This window comes from Ylistrum balloti, unplaced genomic scaffold (genome assembly GCF_031769215.1).
Source record: "Ylistrum balloti isolate Yb309-2 unplaced genomic scaffold, AGI_CSIRO_Ybal_v1 Utg369920, whole genome shotgun sequence".
Taxonomy (NCBI): domain Eukaryota; kingdom Metazoa; phylum Mollusca; class Bivalvia; order Pectinida; family Pectinidae; genus Ylistrum; species Ylistrum balloti.
The window spans coordinates 553,039-570,708 of record NW_026782038.1 but is presented as its reverse complement, the minus strand read 5'-3'; the positions used below and the strand labels follow the sequence as shown (position 1 = coordinate 570,708).

Sequence of the window (17,670 nt, the reverse complement as noted above, 5' to 3'; positions counted from 1 at the left end):
AAGTCTGGAGAGAAATATAATCAGATTTACAAAGGACAGTGCAATGTTTGTAATACTTTTATCAAGTCTTAATCCCAGTCCATAAAAGGGTTGTTTGCTGGCTTTATCACCCAATCAACAGTCAGCTGGTGGCCACCTCACTGAATATCATGCTGGAGGCCCATCATACGTTATCAGGAGTAATGAGCATTGTGTCATAAATGCCAAATGTCACAACCCGTCAATTTCACAATTAGCACAGTCTGAATCACCCTTTCATGAGAAACATAAACCATCTTGGGTAGTGACAGAAGCAGAATTTGGATCCTCATCACCTTGGTGGTGAAGTCAGATGGGCAACTGACTGTACTGTTACACTTCCAACTTTAAAACAAAATTTACATTATCAAGAGGTCAAGTTGCCTTTTGATGAATATTTTCTTTTTTCAGAGCTGAAAGTTTTTTTAGAAATGGATTGCTTTTCTGCGAAAGTTTTAATTACAGCAGAACATAAACAGTTCAGCGAGGGTCCAACTATATGCTTTACTATTCTTCAAAATTACAAACAAGTACTCCTCAGGATCATATTAGGTTGTAGAATATAAGACACGTTTATAACCATGTAGTGAAATGAACAATGATCAGAACCTGATATGTATACTGAGTATCTATTATTAGAGAGTACAAACTAACTCATAAATCCTCCATATGAATGCTTACAGCTGTAAGTATATACATATACATCAGCCAATCACACACTACATACAGTGGTCATCTTTGATTATACATCTAGAAAGAGTAGCGATGCTGATGTCTGCAATGTTGACCACTTTAATATATACACCAAATGCAGTCAGATACCAACAGAATGTACTATTGTGACAGTGTGTCCACAGCCATTAACAGATTTAGGTGACCTCAGACATTAAAACACTTGGTAAATCTATGTAGCACATTTAAGAGTAAGTTTACAGTCAATCAAGATATCAAAGTTTCTAAACTTCTTACACTTATCTTTAATTGATCATCCTGTTGATAAAAAAAATTACTGTAACCAGGTGAATCATCAAAATATGTGTATAACGTATAGCACTGATTGAATCTGCCTGGCAACAAATTACAATAAAAAAATCTACATTATATAACATATTTACTAAAAGACATCAATAATATTCTGCAGCTAGCATATCTAACTTTTAACCAAAATCACAGCATATGACATTGTGTCCAAATCAAGCAACTTGTTAAAAGTGAAATTTGTATCTATACCATCAATATAAGATACTATTTAACAACTGTTTAAAGTTAAGATTTTATTGTTATAGTTAAAGACCCTGACTAGCATATTTTAAAGCACTAAGACATGTTTCAGGTGAATCTGGATCAGCTTACCTGTCCTCGGCCATCTTTACCGACATGGCACTGCAGCAGCAGTGTTGGGTGTATCCACCCTACAACTAACACTGGAGGTAGAAGCACAGTCAACACCACTTTCATTAGCTGTTCATATACCATATAATATGGTAAGAAGTCTGAAATATTCTACTCACAAAACTCCTGACCTACAATGTACAGAATATCATAGTCGCTGAGGTTAATCCGTAGAGCAAACTGCGGGGACTATATGGGTGTCTGTACCATACTGCAGGCATTGCAGACTGGGCGTCCCTCTGACTGTTCCAACCCTTACAAATCAATGACAAAGCCTCAAACAACCACCTTTTACTAATTCAATACTGTGAGAAATTAAACATCACAAAACAGTGCCACATTTACTTGTTAAGTATATACATTCAGCCTATTTGTTCACAGTTATCGGAAGATAATGGTTATATACATGTATTAAGGTATTTATTTGTGTCAGAAAAAAATCAATGAAAACAATAAATGGTTGTGTCAGAAAGCAGGTTTCTCTATATGTCTTAATGGAGACTTGGGTACCAGAACCAAATACTGACAAATGTCGGGACACCTGGCAACACACGACCTCTGACTTCAGGTCTAACAAAACAGATTATAGACTCTTCAATAGAACAAACAGTAAAAGCGGCCTGGAATTACGTTACACTAGTGATGGCTTTAGATATAACACTGCCTGGGAGGTGTTCACTCTCACTCCTCGACTACAGCTTTTGAAAACTGTCACAAACAATTTATCAACTGAAGTTTAATTTATTTCCCGTTATCAATACTTATAATGATTGATGGTCAGATACTCCAAGAATGATAAAAGGCCATATTAGAATCTAAATGCTTACATGAGATATGGCAACTGTGGTGTGAACAAGTAGATTTATACAGAAAAATGTTTTTATAGTTTAAATGATAACACTATAATTATTTATGGCACAAATGTGGTTTAAAAATTTTACTGTGATCAAACGATAAAAGATTTCACCATTTATTTATTCATTCATTCAACAGGTCTTTATGTCTGTTGTTCAGTACCTTTTCTGCATTTCTGCAGACAAGTATACATACATTGTGACCAAAGACATTGTTCTGAAACCTGAAACAAAACAGTATAATAACTATATTTTAGGAAGAAGAAATCTTCTATGCAAGAGATCAAAAAGGGGATCTTGCCACCCAACTCTTTGATCTTTAAAGTTTGATATTTTCCCTTTTCTTCTCTTCTTTTCTTTGTGAATTTTTTCTTTCTTACATTAAATCAATAAACTTCTGTTAAGAAATAATGATAATAATCTGTAATTGAATGGCCACCTGATGGCAAGGTTTATTTGTTTTGTTTTTTTCTCAGCAGCCCAAAATTTAAACAGCACAAGACTGGATAAAGAAAACTTATACATAAAATCTGAGAAAGAACCCTTTTTATGAACTTCCTAAGAAAAAACAAACTTTCATAGTCAAAATACAAGATGGCTGCCTGTCAGCCATTTTCCTTTTCTCTGATTAGTCCCCAAATTAAGAAGACCTACTATGAAATTTGAAAAAGAGTATCTGATACTTTTCAAGAAATAGCATATATATTGCATAGTTATAAATATTGTTTATGAACAGATGTCACTCATAATCCTGGAACAGACAGCAGATTTAAGAGCAATTTGAATAGCCCACTATCTGATGGTGATGGAATAAACACCATTTTTTCTTTTTTAAATTGACAATACTAGCATTGCTTAATAACAACAAGAGTAATCAACATTAGTTATTTGTAATGAAAGCTCATCATATCAGCTTACTTATACAGTTTTGTACAATTTAAATATGAGTTCTTGCCAGCTGCTTCAGCAAATCTCTGAAATAGCTCATTGAAATTTTTGTTTCCTAGAAATTTTTTGTGTCTTTGTTCTTAAAAATTGCATTCATTCTGATGTTTATATTGTAATATCTACCATTACCATGTAAGCACATACTATTGGGAACTGCAATGTTAATTTCCCTAGGGAAATAATGGTTCATCACCTTGTCAGATGATTCTTTTCAACTAATAAGTGACACTGTAATAAAGATGAGGTATCGTGATTTTGTGTGCTAACTCATACAACATATTGTGACATCATGAGATGTTACTTGAATCACTAGGTGCATTACATAATGCAGATTATATCATGAGGTCACAATGGAGATTACAGATATTGAACTAATACGACTTCAGAGTCTTCAAGAATACAAGCCTTTTTTCTACACTATTTGCAAAAAATATGGTCCATGAAAAATAAAAAAAAAACAATATGAAATTTATCTCTAATTAATGAAAAAGATTAAATCTTAATCTCACTACAGGCACAATAAAATAGACTTTCATGAATCTCACTACAGGCACAATAAAATAGACTTTCATGAATCTCACTACAGGCACAATAAAATAGACTTTCAGGAATCTCACTACAGGCACAATAAAATAGACTTTCAGGAATCTCACTACAGGCACAATAAAATAGACTTTCAGGAATCTCACTACAGGCACAATAAAATAGACTTTCAGGAATCTCACTACAGGCACAATAAAATAGACTTTCAGGAATCTCACTACAGGCACAATAAAATAGACTTTCAGGAATCTCACTACAGGCACAATAAAATAGACTTTCAGGAATCTCACTACAGGCACAATAAAATAGACTTTCAGGAATCTCACTACAGGCACAATAAAATAGACTTTCAGGAATCTCACTACAGGCACAATAAAATAGACTTTCAGGAATCTCACTACAGGCACAATAAAATAGACTTTCAGGAATCTCACTACAGGCACAATAAAATAGACTTTCAGGAATCTCACTACAGGCACAATAAAATAGACTTTCAGGAATCTCACTACAGGCACAATAAAATAGACTTTCAGGAATCTCACTACAGGCACAATAAAATAGACTTTCAGGAATCTCACTACAGGCACAATAAAATAGACTTTCAGGAATCTCACTACAGGCAATAAAATAGACTTTCACTCACTAGGCACAATAAAATAGACTTTCAGGAATCTCACTACAGGCACAATAAAATAGACTTTCAGGAATCTCACTACAGGCACAATAAAATAGACTTTCAGGAATCTCACTACACAATAGACTTTCAGGAATCTCACTACAGGCACAATAAAATAGACTTTCAGGAATCTCACTACAGGCACAATAAAATAGACTTTCAGGAATCTCACAATAAAATAGACTTTCAGGAATCTCACTACAGGCACAATAAAATAGACTTTCAGGAATCTCACTACAGGCACAATAAAATAGACTTTCAGGAATCTCACTACAGGCACAATAAAATAGACTTTCAGGAATCTCACTACAGGCACAATAAAATAGACTTTCAGGAATCTCACTACAGGCACAATAAAATAGACTTTCAGGAATCTCACTACAGGCACAATAAAATAGACTTTCAGGAATCTCACTAGTGGTACAATAAAATAGACTTTCAGGAATCTCACTACAGGCACAATAAAATAGACTTTCAGGAATCTCACTACAGGCACAATAAAATAGACTTTCAGGAATCTCACTACAGGCACAATAAAATAGACTTTCAGGAATCTCACTACAGGCACAATAAAATAGACTTTCACTACAGAAATAAAATAGACTTTCAGGAATCTCACTACAGGCACAATAAAATAGACTTTCATGAATCTCACTACAGGCACAATAAAATAGACTTTCATGAATCTCACTACAGGCACAATAAAATAGACTTTCATGAATCTCACTACAGGCACAATCTCACTACAGGCACAATAAAATAGACTTTCAGGAATCTCACTACAGGCACAATAAAATAGACTTTCAGGAATCTCACTACAGGCACAATAAAATAGACTTTCAGGAATCTCACTACAGGCACAATAAAATAGACTTTCAGGAATCTCACTACAGGACTTTCACTCAATACAATAAAATAGACTTTCAGGAATCTCACTACAGGCACAATAAAATAGACTTTCAGGAATCTCACTAGTGGCACAATAAAATAGACTTTCAGGCACAATAAAATAGACTTTCAGGAATCTCACTACAGGCACAATAAAATAGACTTTCAGGAATCTCACTACAGGCACAATAAAATAGACTTTCAGGAATCTCACTACAGGCACAATAAAATAGACTTTCAGGAATCTCACTAGTGGCACAATAAAATAGACTTTCAGGAATCTCACTACAGGCACAATAAAATAGACTTTCAGGAATCTCACTAGTGGCACAATAAAATAGACTTTCAGGAATCTCACTACAGGCACAATAAAATAGACTTTCAGGAATCTCACTACAGGCACAATAAAATAGACTTTCAGGAATCTCACTACAGGCACAATAAAATAGACTTTCAGGAATCTCACTACAGGCACAATAAAATAGACTTTCAGGAATCTCACTAGTGGCACAATAAAATAGACTTTCAGGAATCTCACTAGTGGCACAATAAAATAGACTTTCAGGAATCTCACTACAGGCACAATAAAATAGACTTTCAGGAATCTCACTACAGGCACAATGAAATAGACTTTCAGGAATCTCACTAGTGGTACAATAAAATAGACTTTCAGGAATCTCACTAGAGGCACAATAAAATAGACTTTCAGGAATCTCACTAGTGGTACAATAAAATAGACTTTCAGGAATCTCATTACAGGCACAATAAAATAGACTTTCAGGAATCTCACTACAGGCACAATAAAATAGACTTTCAGGAATCTCACTACAGGCACAATAAAATAGACTTTCAGGAATCTCACTACAGGCACAATAAAATAGACTTTCAGGAATCTCACTAGTGGCACAATAAAATAGACTTTCAGGAATAGAATAGACTTTCAGGAATCTCACTAGTTGTACACAATAAAATAGACTTTCAGGAATCTCACTACAGGCACAATAAAATAGACTTTCAGGAATCTCACTACAGGCACAATAAAATAGACTTTCAGGAATCTCACTACAGGCACAATAAAATAGACTTTCAGGAATCTCACTAGTGGCACAATAAAATAGACTTTCAGGAATCTCACTAGTGGCACAATAAAATAGACTTTCAGGAATCTCACTAACAATAAAATAGACTTTCAGGAATCTCACTAGTGGCACAATAAAATAGACTTTCAGGAATCTCACTACAGGCACAATAAAATAGACTTTCAGGAATCTCACTAGTGGTACAATAAAATAGACTTTCAGGAATCTCACTAGTGGTACAATAAAATAGACTTTCAGGAATCTCACTAGTGGCACAATAAAATAGACTTTCAGGAATCTCACTAGTGGCACAATAAAATAGACTTTCAGGAATCTCACTAGTGGCACAATAAAATAGACTTTCAGGAATCTCACTAGAAGCACAATAAAATAGACTTTCAGGAATCTCACTAGTGGTACAATAAAATAGACTTTCAGGAATCTCACTAGAAGCACAATAAAATAGACTTTCAGGAATCTCACTACATGCACAATAAAATAGACTTTCAGGAATCTCACTACAGGCACAATAAAATAGACTTTCAGGAATCTCACTAGAAGCACAATAAAATAGACTTTCAGGAATCTCACTAGAAGCACAATAAAATAGACTTTCAGGAATCTCACTAGTGGCACAATAAAATAGACTTTCAGGAATCTCACTAGTGGTACAATAAAATAGACTTTCAGGAATCTCACTAGTGGTACAATAAAGGAATCTCACTAGTGGTACAATAAAATAGACTTTCAGGAATCTCACTAGTGGCACAATAAAATAGACTTTCAGGAATCTCACTACAGGCACAATAAAATAGACTTTCAGGAATCTCACTACAGGCACAATAAAATAGACTTTCAGGAATCTCACTAGAAGCACAATAAAATAGACTTTCAGGAATCTCACTAGTGGTACAATAAAATAGACTTTCAGGAATCTCACTAGTGGTACAATAAAATAGACTTTCAGGAATCTCACTAGTGGCACAATAAAATAGACTTTCAGGAATCTCACTAGTGGCACAATAAAATAGACTTTCAGGAATCTCACTAGTGGTACAATAAAATAGACTTTCAGGAATCTCACTACAGGCACAATAAAATAGACTTTCAGGAATCTCACTACAGGCACAATAAAATAGACTTTCAGGAATCTCACTAGTGGCACAATAAAATAGACTTTCAGGAATCTCACTAGTGGTACAATAAAATAGACTTTCAGGAATCTCACTAGGCACAATAAAATAGACTTTCAGGAATCTCACTAGGCACAATAAAATAGACTTTCAGGAATCTCACTAGGACAATAAAATAGACTTTCAGGAATCTCACTAGTGGTTTCACAATAAAATAGACTTTCAGGAATCTCACTACAGGCACAATAAAATAGACTTTCAGGAATCTCACTAGTGGTACAATAAAATAGACTTTCAGGAATCTCACTAGAAGCACAATAAAATAGACTTTCAGGAATCTCACTACAGGCACAATAAAATAGACTTTCAGGAATCTCACTAGAAGCACAATAAAATAGACTTTCAGGAATCTCACTACAGGCACAATAAAATAGACTTTCAGGAATCTCACTAGTGGCACAATAAAATAGACTTTCAGGAATCTCACTAGTGGTACAATAAAATAGACTTTCAGAAATCTCACTACAGGCACAATAAAATAGACTTTCAGGAATCTCACTAGTGGCACAATAAAATAGACTTTCAGGAATCTCACTACAGGCACAATAAAATAGACTTTCAGGAATCTCACTAGTGGCACAATAAAATAGACTTTCAGGAATCTCACTACAGGCACAATAAAATAGACTTTCAGGAATCTCACAAGTGCTACAATAAAATAGACTTTCAGGCACAATAAAATAGACTTTCAGGAATCTCACTAGACAATAAAATAGACTTTCAGGAATCTCACTAGGGTACAATAAAATAGACTTTCAGGAATCTCACTAGAGGCACAATAAAATAGACTTTCAGGAATCTCACTAGAGGCACAATAAAATAGACTTTCAGGAATCTCACTAGAGGCACAATAAAATAGACTTTCAGGAATCTCACTAGTGGGACAATAAATAGACTTTCAGGAATCTCACTAGTGCACAATAAAATAGACTTTCAGGAATCTCACTAGTGGCACAATAAAATAGACTTTCAGGAATCTCACTACAGGCACAATAAAATAGACTTTCAGGAATCTCAAAATAAAATAGACTTTCAATAAAATAGACTTTCAGGAATCTCACTACAGGCACAATAAAATAGACTTTCAGGAATCTCACTACAGGCACAATAAAATAGACTTTCAGGAATCTCACTAGTGGCACAATAAAATAGACTTTCAGGAATCTCACTAGAAGCACAATAAAATAGACTTTCAGGAATCTCACTAGTGGCACAATAAAATAGACTTTCAGGAATCTCACTACAGGCACAATAAAATAGACTTTCAGGAATCTCACTACAGGCACAATAAAATAGACTTTCAGGAATCTCACTAGTGGTACAATAAAATAGACTTTCAGGAATCTCACTAGAAGCACAATAAAATAGACTTTCAGGAATCTCACTAGTGGTACAATAAAATAGACTTTCAGGAATCTCACTAGTGGCACAATAAAATAGACTTTCAGGAATCTCACTACAACAATAAAATAGACTTTCAGGAATCTCACTAGTGGCACAATAAAATAGACTTTCAGGAATCTCACTAGTGGCACAATAAAATAGACTTTCAGGAATCTCACTACAGGCACAATAAAATAGACTTTCAGGAATCTCACTAGTGGTACAATAAAATAGACTTTCAGGAATCTCACTACAGGCACAATAAAATAGACTTTCAGGAATCTCACTACAGGCACAATAAAAAAATAGACTTTCAGGAATCTCACTAGGCACAATAAAATAGACTTTCAGGAATCTCACTAAAATAGACTTTCAGGCACAATAAAATAGACTTTCAGGAATCTCACTAGTGGCACAATAAAATAGACTTTCAGGAATCTCACTACAGGCACAATAAAATAGACTTTCAGGAATCTCACTAGAAGCACAATAAAATAGACTTTCAGGAATCTCACTAGAAGCACAATAAAATAGACTTTCAGGAATCTCACTAGTGGTACAATAAAATAGACTTTCAGGAATAAAATAGACTTTCAGGAATCTCACTAGTGGGACAATAAAATAGACTTTCAGGAATCTCACTAGTGGCACAATAAAATAGACTTTCAGGAATCTCAGGAATCTCACTACTAGTGCACAATAAAATAGACTTTCAGGAATCTCACTAGTGGCACAATAAAATAGACTTTCAGGAATCTCACTAGTGGCACAATAAAATAGACTTTCAGGAATCTCACTCACTAGGCACAATAAAATAGACTTTCAGGAATCTCACTAGTGGCACAATAAAATAGACTTTCAGGAATCTCACTAGTGGTACAATAAAATAGACTTTCAGGAATCTCACTAGTGGTACAATAAAATAGACTTTCAGGAATCTCACTAAAATAGACTTTCAGGAATCTCACTACTAGAAGCACAATAAAATAGTGGAATCTCACTACAGGCACAATAAAATAGACTTTCAGGAATCTCACTAGTGGCACAATAAAATAGACTTTCAGGAATCTCACTAGTGGCACAATAAAATAGACTTTCAGGAATCTCACTAGAAGCACAATAAAATAGACTTTCAGGAATCTCACTAGAAGCACAATAAAATAGACTTTCAGGAATCTCACTACAGGCACAATAAAATAGACTTTCAGGAATCTCACTACAGGCACAATAAAATAGACTTTCAGGAATCTCACTAGAAGGAATCTCACTAGAAGCACAATAAAATAGACTTTCAGGAATCTCACTAGTGGTACAATAAAATAGACTTTCAGGAATCTCACTAGTGGCACAATAAAATAGACTTTCAGGAATCTCACTACAGGCACAATAAAATAGACTTTCAGGAATCTCACTAGAAGCACAATAAAATAGACTTTCAGGAATCTCACTAGAAGCACAATAAAATAGACTTTCAGGAATCTCACTACAGGCACAATAAAATAGACTTTCAGGAACTAGTGGCTTTCAGGAATCTCACTAGTGGCACAATAAAATAGACTTTCAGGAATCTCACTAGTGGTACAATAAAATAGACTTTCATGAATTTTATATGAATTGGAATCTCATGAAAAATCCCATATATTCTTCCTTCCTAAAGTTTTTATTCATATGAAACTTTCACTTTTTATAACTAATGTCCTGAGACTGTCCTATAAGAAATTTCGTCTATTAAGTATGTCAGTGTAAGTACATCATGTGAACAGAAAAACCAATATTAAACGCATGCAACAGCTTGGTCACCTGAACTTTCAACTTGAATAACTTGTGAGCTCCTTTACATATATACTGGGGCACTGATACTTAAAAACAGTTTCCTAAGAAAGTTTCACAAGTCAAACTTGTCTGGTGACCTGGACATTTGCCCTAGGGTATCAAATGTCTATAATTTTACCTTTAAATGAGATTAAAAAGAAGCAGGGTCCAAAGTTTTAAAGATAACTATATAATGAAATATAAGATCCTTAGGGACATAACTGTAAAAATCTGACATATTTTATATATGTTACTGTTTCTTTATCTGTTGTGTTTGAAAAAATCAGTGACTGAATCCATCAGCTATAAACTCTGAATAAAAGTTCTGTTAAAAATCCATTTAAGAACCATTTTTCATTTGCAGTCAATGAGAGAAGATCAGTGAATATCAGTTTTATTTTGCATGGCCTGTTTTATGTGACTTTTATAGCTCGATGTGCACAAACGTAAACACTGTGCTAAACAGAAAATGGATAGCATCAAAAAGAATATGTTTACACAGGATTCAATGACTGGAACATTAACTTTGAAAACAGCAATCAGTTCAGCTACATCATGCTAGTTACAGGGTTTTATTTCATCACCCTACACACTTACGTGTGTAACAAGAGGTAAACATACATATAGTTAACATGATACAAGGCGTGTGGTATTATGTACAAAATAACAACATTTTCTGTAGTAAATACTTTTGCATAATGATATAGAGAAGGAGCACAGCCGGGTACAGAAATCAATTAAATCCTCAAGTTTTTCTGTAAATCTACAACTCTTTGTGATTATTTCTACATTGAATATATCAAACAAACCTTGCATTTTAATTTAACTTGGATAAGTGAAATAATATTTTGGTATACATTTCTCTCTTATACATAATTATTAAATTTGTGAGGTATTTGAATGACATGGTTCCATTATCTTGTAATATATACATTAACTTATAGATAGTACTTGATAACTTGTAAGTGGTAATCAGTTTATGCCAGAATACTATAGTTTCATAATTTAAAAGATACAAACTTGGTTATGTACAGTATCAGTCAATACTGGCATATTTGTATCATGTGACAGGTTGTAATGAATAACATGTAGCTGTATGTACCTGTATTACATCACAGGTAAGTCAGTATAGCTGTATCAGTATTACATCACAGGTAAGTCAGTATAGCTGTATGTACCTGTATTACATCACAGGTAAGTCAGTATAGCTGTATGTACCTGTATTACATCACAGGTAAGTCAGTATAGCTGTATGTACCTGTATTACATCACAGGTAAGTCAGTATAGCTGTATGTACCTGTATTACATCACAGGTAAGTCAGTATAGCTATATGTACCTGTATTACATCACAGGTAAGTCAGTATAGCTGTATGTACCTGTATTACATCACAGGTAAGTCAGTATAGCTGTATGTACCTGTATTACATCACATGTAAGTCAGTATAGCTGTATGTATCAGTATTACAACACAGGTAAGTCAGTATAGCTGTATGCATCTGTATTACACCATAGGTAAGTCAGTATAGCTGTATGTATCAGTATTACACCACAGGTAAGACAGTATAGCTGTATGTATCAGTATTACACCACAGGTAAGTCAGTATAGCTGTATCAGTATTACACCACAGGTAAGTCAGTATAACTGTATCAGTATTACATCACAGGTAAGTTAGTATAGCTGTATCAGTATTATATCACAGGTAAGTCAGTATAGCTGTATCAGTATTACATCACAGGTAAGTCAGTATAGCTGTATCAGTATTACATCACAGGTAAGTTAGTATAGCTGTATCAGTATTATATCACAGGTAAGTCAGTATAACTGTATCAGTATTACATCACAGGTAAGTTAGTATAGCTGTATCAGTATTATATCACAGGTAAGTCAGTATAGCTGTATGTATCAGTATTACATCACAGGTAAGTTAGTATAGCTGTATCAGTATTATATCACAGGTAAGTCAGTATAGCTGTATCAGTATTATATCACAGGTAAGTCTGGATGCATTTAAATTGACAGTTAATGTGAAGTGATATCATATTCAATATTTTTGAACTAACATTCTGTTACAACTCATCTATCTTTGCCTGAAATGAGATTGTCAGCCTTTAACTGATACAAATTAATCCCAAACATAAACAGGTAACACATTCTATTTAATGAGTATCAGATAAATGCAATCTGTAAAGTAGAAAGGAGTATTTTCTTTATATATTTATATCATACTATCAACAGTAAACCTACTAATAAGTCAGATCATTGACACACTATAACTAAAATTGAAGGTTCCAAGAGTTACATCCCCTTGTTTGATTTTCAGTCAAGCAACATACATGTACATTCAGAAATAGCTATAAAAATAGTAATAATCTCAGTTCATTGCACTGTATAAAATAACACAGATAAGCCTGCAATGTAATTACTTCTTCAGACAACTGAATCCTCCACTGATACAGGTCCCATTTGGCCCCTGGAATAACAGTCCAGGTGATTCATCAACACATTATTTTACATATTGTACAAGTCTATGTGTGTCGAACACTTGTGAGTTGAAGTACAAATGTATATTTTTGGGAATATCAAAGTAAGTGGATCTAACATCAGTTTTGACTCTATAGTAGTCATATTGATGTCTTAAACATGGTAACAGCACGATACACATTATACAAGATATCAAACATTGTACTATACATGGTCAACTCTAATGATGACAAATAATTAAAGTGTATTATAGGAACATATCTGAGGTTTTACATATATGTGTATATCAAATGTCAATTACAAGATACAACTGTGTAAGATCTGGCAGAATAGTACCACTGGATGCAGCATCAGACATCAGATGTGCAAAATATGTTGGCCAGACTTTAACTGACAAATGTTTGCTGTTAGTATGCCTGAGTAATTAGTTTCACAAAGTATTGGATATGATACACATCACACTGCATTAGACACTAAAGTCAAAACAAAAATATCATTGAAACTAATGAATGCTCCCCAAAAATGACTTTATTTGACACAAAATTTTACACAAGGGCAATAATTCTGTTAAGAACAGGTTGCAAGCCCTGAATTTATTATGCTACACATTCTCCTAATATACTCAATGTATACACCAAGTCTCACGCTCCTGGTTTTAATGCAAATAATGTTATGATCATGACACAAAATTTTAACAAAGGGCAATAACTCTGTACTGCAGGGTCATGGGCCCTGACTTTGCTACATTGCACCTTGCTTTTGTATGACTGATGTATACATCACCTTCAACATCCTAATTTAAATGCAGGCAAAGTGATGCTCCAGACACAAAATTTTAACAAAAGGGAAGTAACTCTGTAATTCAGGGGGTCAAGGGCCCTGAATTTGGTATAGTATACATTTCCTTAGCATGATCAATGTATACACCAAGTTTCATGATTCTTGCTTAACCATGGGCATAGTTATGCTTGAGATGGACAGAAAGACTGACAGACCAACCGACAGATAGACGGACAAGGATACTGTCATATGATATCACAAACATGGCCATCAATTGTTGGTATAAAAAGTTGGTACCATCAAAAATAAAAAAGTTGAAAAAAATATAATTGAGAATCTGGTGCATTTGTGTTTTAAAGTGTCCCCGACGTTTCACCCAAGGCTGAGTTTTCATGCTTACCTGAGGCTGTCCTCATCATCTGAGTAGGCTGGCTTTGACTTCATCCTCTTGTCATTGTTTTTATCCTCTACAATGTTATTTTTTTCCTCACTTTCATTCAAAATGGTGTCAGAGTTTTCAATATCTGAGGTCATCTTTTGGCTTGAGCCAACATTTTGCGGTGCTGTTTTAAGCCTGCTGATGCCACTTATACGGTTAAAGCTTGATCGAGGAGCAGACTGAGGCTTGTTTTGTGAGCGTTTTCCTGTCCTGTACATGTTGATGGTCTGTCGGTGTGAGGATTGAGACAACCTTAACCCTAACTCAAAGACAGAATCAATAACACAAATCAATTCCTCACATCTACCAGCCACAAAGGATTTGTTGACCAATAAAACAACAAATTACTCAAATATCTTTAAAGTCTCTGTTTGATGACAAACACCTCACAACAAAATTATTATCAGTAGTGATAAATTCCAAAAACTTTAAAAATAGTTTCCCAACTTATTGAAAAACCTGTATGGCTTACAAGGTGATATGATTTACATCACATTAGATGTCAAACTGAATAGCTGTTGTGGTGCCTACTTCTGATTAGTACAGAATTACACAGGTCACTTCAGCTCCCCAATAAACACACATTTCTATAGAAATGTTACCGTTTTGTTCTGTCCGCCATTCTACCCTTCAACACTTCCATACAATCCTCTCAATTGAAAACCTCTTTGCAGCAGTCATAACTTTAATACAATATCAAGGAGGAATTGAATAGAATGACAGCACTGATATGTCTACTTTTGTGTGAAATCCTCCGGCACTAATTTGTAACCACTGGCCACTCTCTACACTCCCAAGTGTACACAGGAAATTCCAAACAAACTTTCGATGTAAACTTTGCACTTTCTAATATTGATGTCCTGATCAGAATCCATTACAAATTAACATTGTAAATAAATCAACACAGAGCTCCATCTGTTGCTAACAAGTATTCCTTTGTACGACGGCTGAATGCTGAATCACTTACGCACCGGCTATTTCTCGCCTCACAAGTTTTTCTTTATGTACGGTTTATTTGGCATGCTAAGTAATCAATTTCAATTATATAATACAACATCGCACAGCAAACAGTGTGACGATATTGACACTCCAGTCTCAAGTACATTCCAGCAACGTTTTCAGTACTGAAACAGGTCTCAGTTGCTTAAACTACTTTACTCTGTCAAAGTAAAATATAGAAAAAAAATCTCATAAAACATATAAACTTTAGATCAATTCAATTCTAAAAGTTTTCATAGACCGAGAACTGATTTGATCCAATGTGTACCATGGAAACACAGATACATCTATTGGGTACCAACCCAAGGTAAGTAATACAACACTCCACTTGATACCTGTTAACGACCAGACAGGTAAATATTCTCACTCAATTCCTTTCACCTTTGTAGTGACAACCTGTATCAGCCTTTTTATCAGTCCTCTCATTTTTACAGCAATAATTATAAAACAATTATCATATATTTCTTTCCTAAAAACTGCTAAATAACCAACCAGTCCTTGTAAGATATTTGTTATAAATAGGATACACAAGAACTGGAAAATATGAAGAAAATGTTTATTTCTAGTTTATTTACTTGTGTTACAATAGCTATAAGTGAATATTAAATATTGACATTAGGTATAAGTATGCTAATCGTCAAACTTTACAAAATGTCCATTTACAGATAACACTGTTGAGCCAAACAGTATTGATCTATTCATGCTTACAAAAACAGTACTGACCATTTCATACCAACAATAATACACCTAACACTAACAGCGAGCAGTCCCATCTGTAAGACAAGCACTTTACACAGAATTACTAGTATATTAAGTGCAGGTTCCATTTCACACAGACAATGCTACACATAAACTTAAAAACTTTAAGCATACACGGATAGCTAAATTGTCCTGTGACAATGTGGAGTCTGTGTTGACTGACATCAGAAATTCAAACTGTTGATTAAATATCATTTAAAGTAATGCCAGACTTATGACTAAAGGCTGACAATAAGGCCAATAAAATCATATCAAACACTGGTGTCTCTACGGTAGAAAGTCTAAAACTCCATTTCTAATGTAAAAGAGTTCGGATTTGTTTAGTACTTTTAAGGACATTTCTATTACTGAGGAATCGGACATTTAGATTTATATTCCCAATACAAAATGAATTACATATTTAAATATATTCATAAACCTCTAATTTTAACAAGCAAAGTGTCTCCACTAGAGGGATCCTGTGATAATGTTGGGTAATGACTGTCTCAGCCTGCAGGATTCTCCATGATAAGTTTAGAACCTTGTATAAGGATTCAATTTCCAGAACTCTTCATAACAAGACAATACTGTTAATTACAGTCCCCAATCAAAAGTGAAATTATATGCCAAGAATGCAAGTGAACCCATGTCTAAAGTAAAAGAAGTTCTAGTGACTAGTAAGAGAAAGAGCCCAGACAACCAGGGACCTACTCTGTGATCTACTTTGGATACACAACACACTGCTCACCTAGGTGAACCCATACACCATTGATGAAGTTTCATGAGTGACTAGTAGTGTAGAAGATTAAACTATGACTGCCATCTCTTTGAAGTAGGTCAGAGGTAAAAATGTAGGTCATAGTAACCTATTTTGACACATGACACATCGCATCACTAATATGAACATATATACCAAGTATGGAATAGCATTAACTAGTAGAGTGGGAGATAGTCATGACAAACTACTTCTCGACAGGCAGAAACACAGAAGGAGAGGAAAGAGAGATGGAATTACAGATAGACACAACACAAAACTATAGTCCCCCTGCTTCCCACTGGCCTGTAGGGGATTAATAAGGTGAAAGACTTTCTACCACACTACATGTCACATTTTGTTATATTAAAAGTGAACTGCTACTTCTCAGAAAAGCCTGAAACCTCTTAGTATTACGAAGTAAGCAGGAAAACTATCTAGGAGCTAAGCACCATTCTTAATGACTTTGAAAACACTGCTCTGTTTAAAGAATTAAAAGGTCATTCATTCACCATCATATAGGTCATCCTTTTTTACGTGTGTTATTGCTAGACAGGTGTCCTTTTGACATGTTAAGATTTATAGACAGGTGTCCTTTTGACATGTTAAGATTTATAGACAGGTGTCCTTTTGACATGTTAATATCTGTAGACAGGTGTCCTTTTGACATGTTAAGACCTATAGACAGAT

General features: G+C 34.4%; 1 protein-coding gene across 1 annotated transcript in view; it reads right to left on the bottom strand.

Moving 5' to 3' along the window:
- The window catches only part of LOC132546903 (WD repeat-containing protein on Y chromosome-like), a 47,160-nt gene extending 32,453 nt beyond the window's left edge, over nucleotides 1-14,707 (bottom strand). Inside the window, exon 1 of the mRNA XM_060210630.1 lies at nucleotides 14,451-14,707. Within this exon, the coding sequence (XP_060066613.1) occupies nucleotides 14,451-14,707 (257 nt within the window). The remainder of the gene's footprint in view (nucleotides 1-14,450) is intronic.
- Between the last annotated feature and the right edge of the window lie 2,963 nt (nucleotides 14,708-17,670).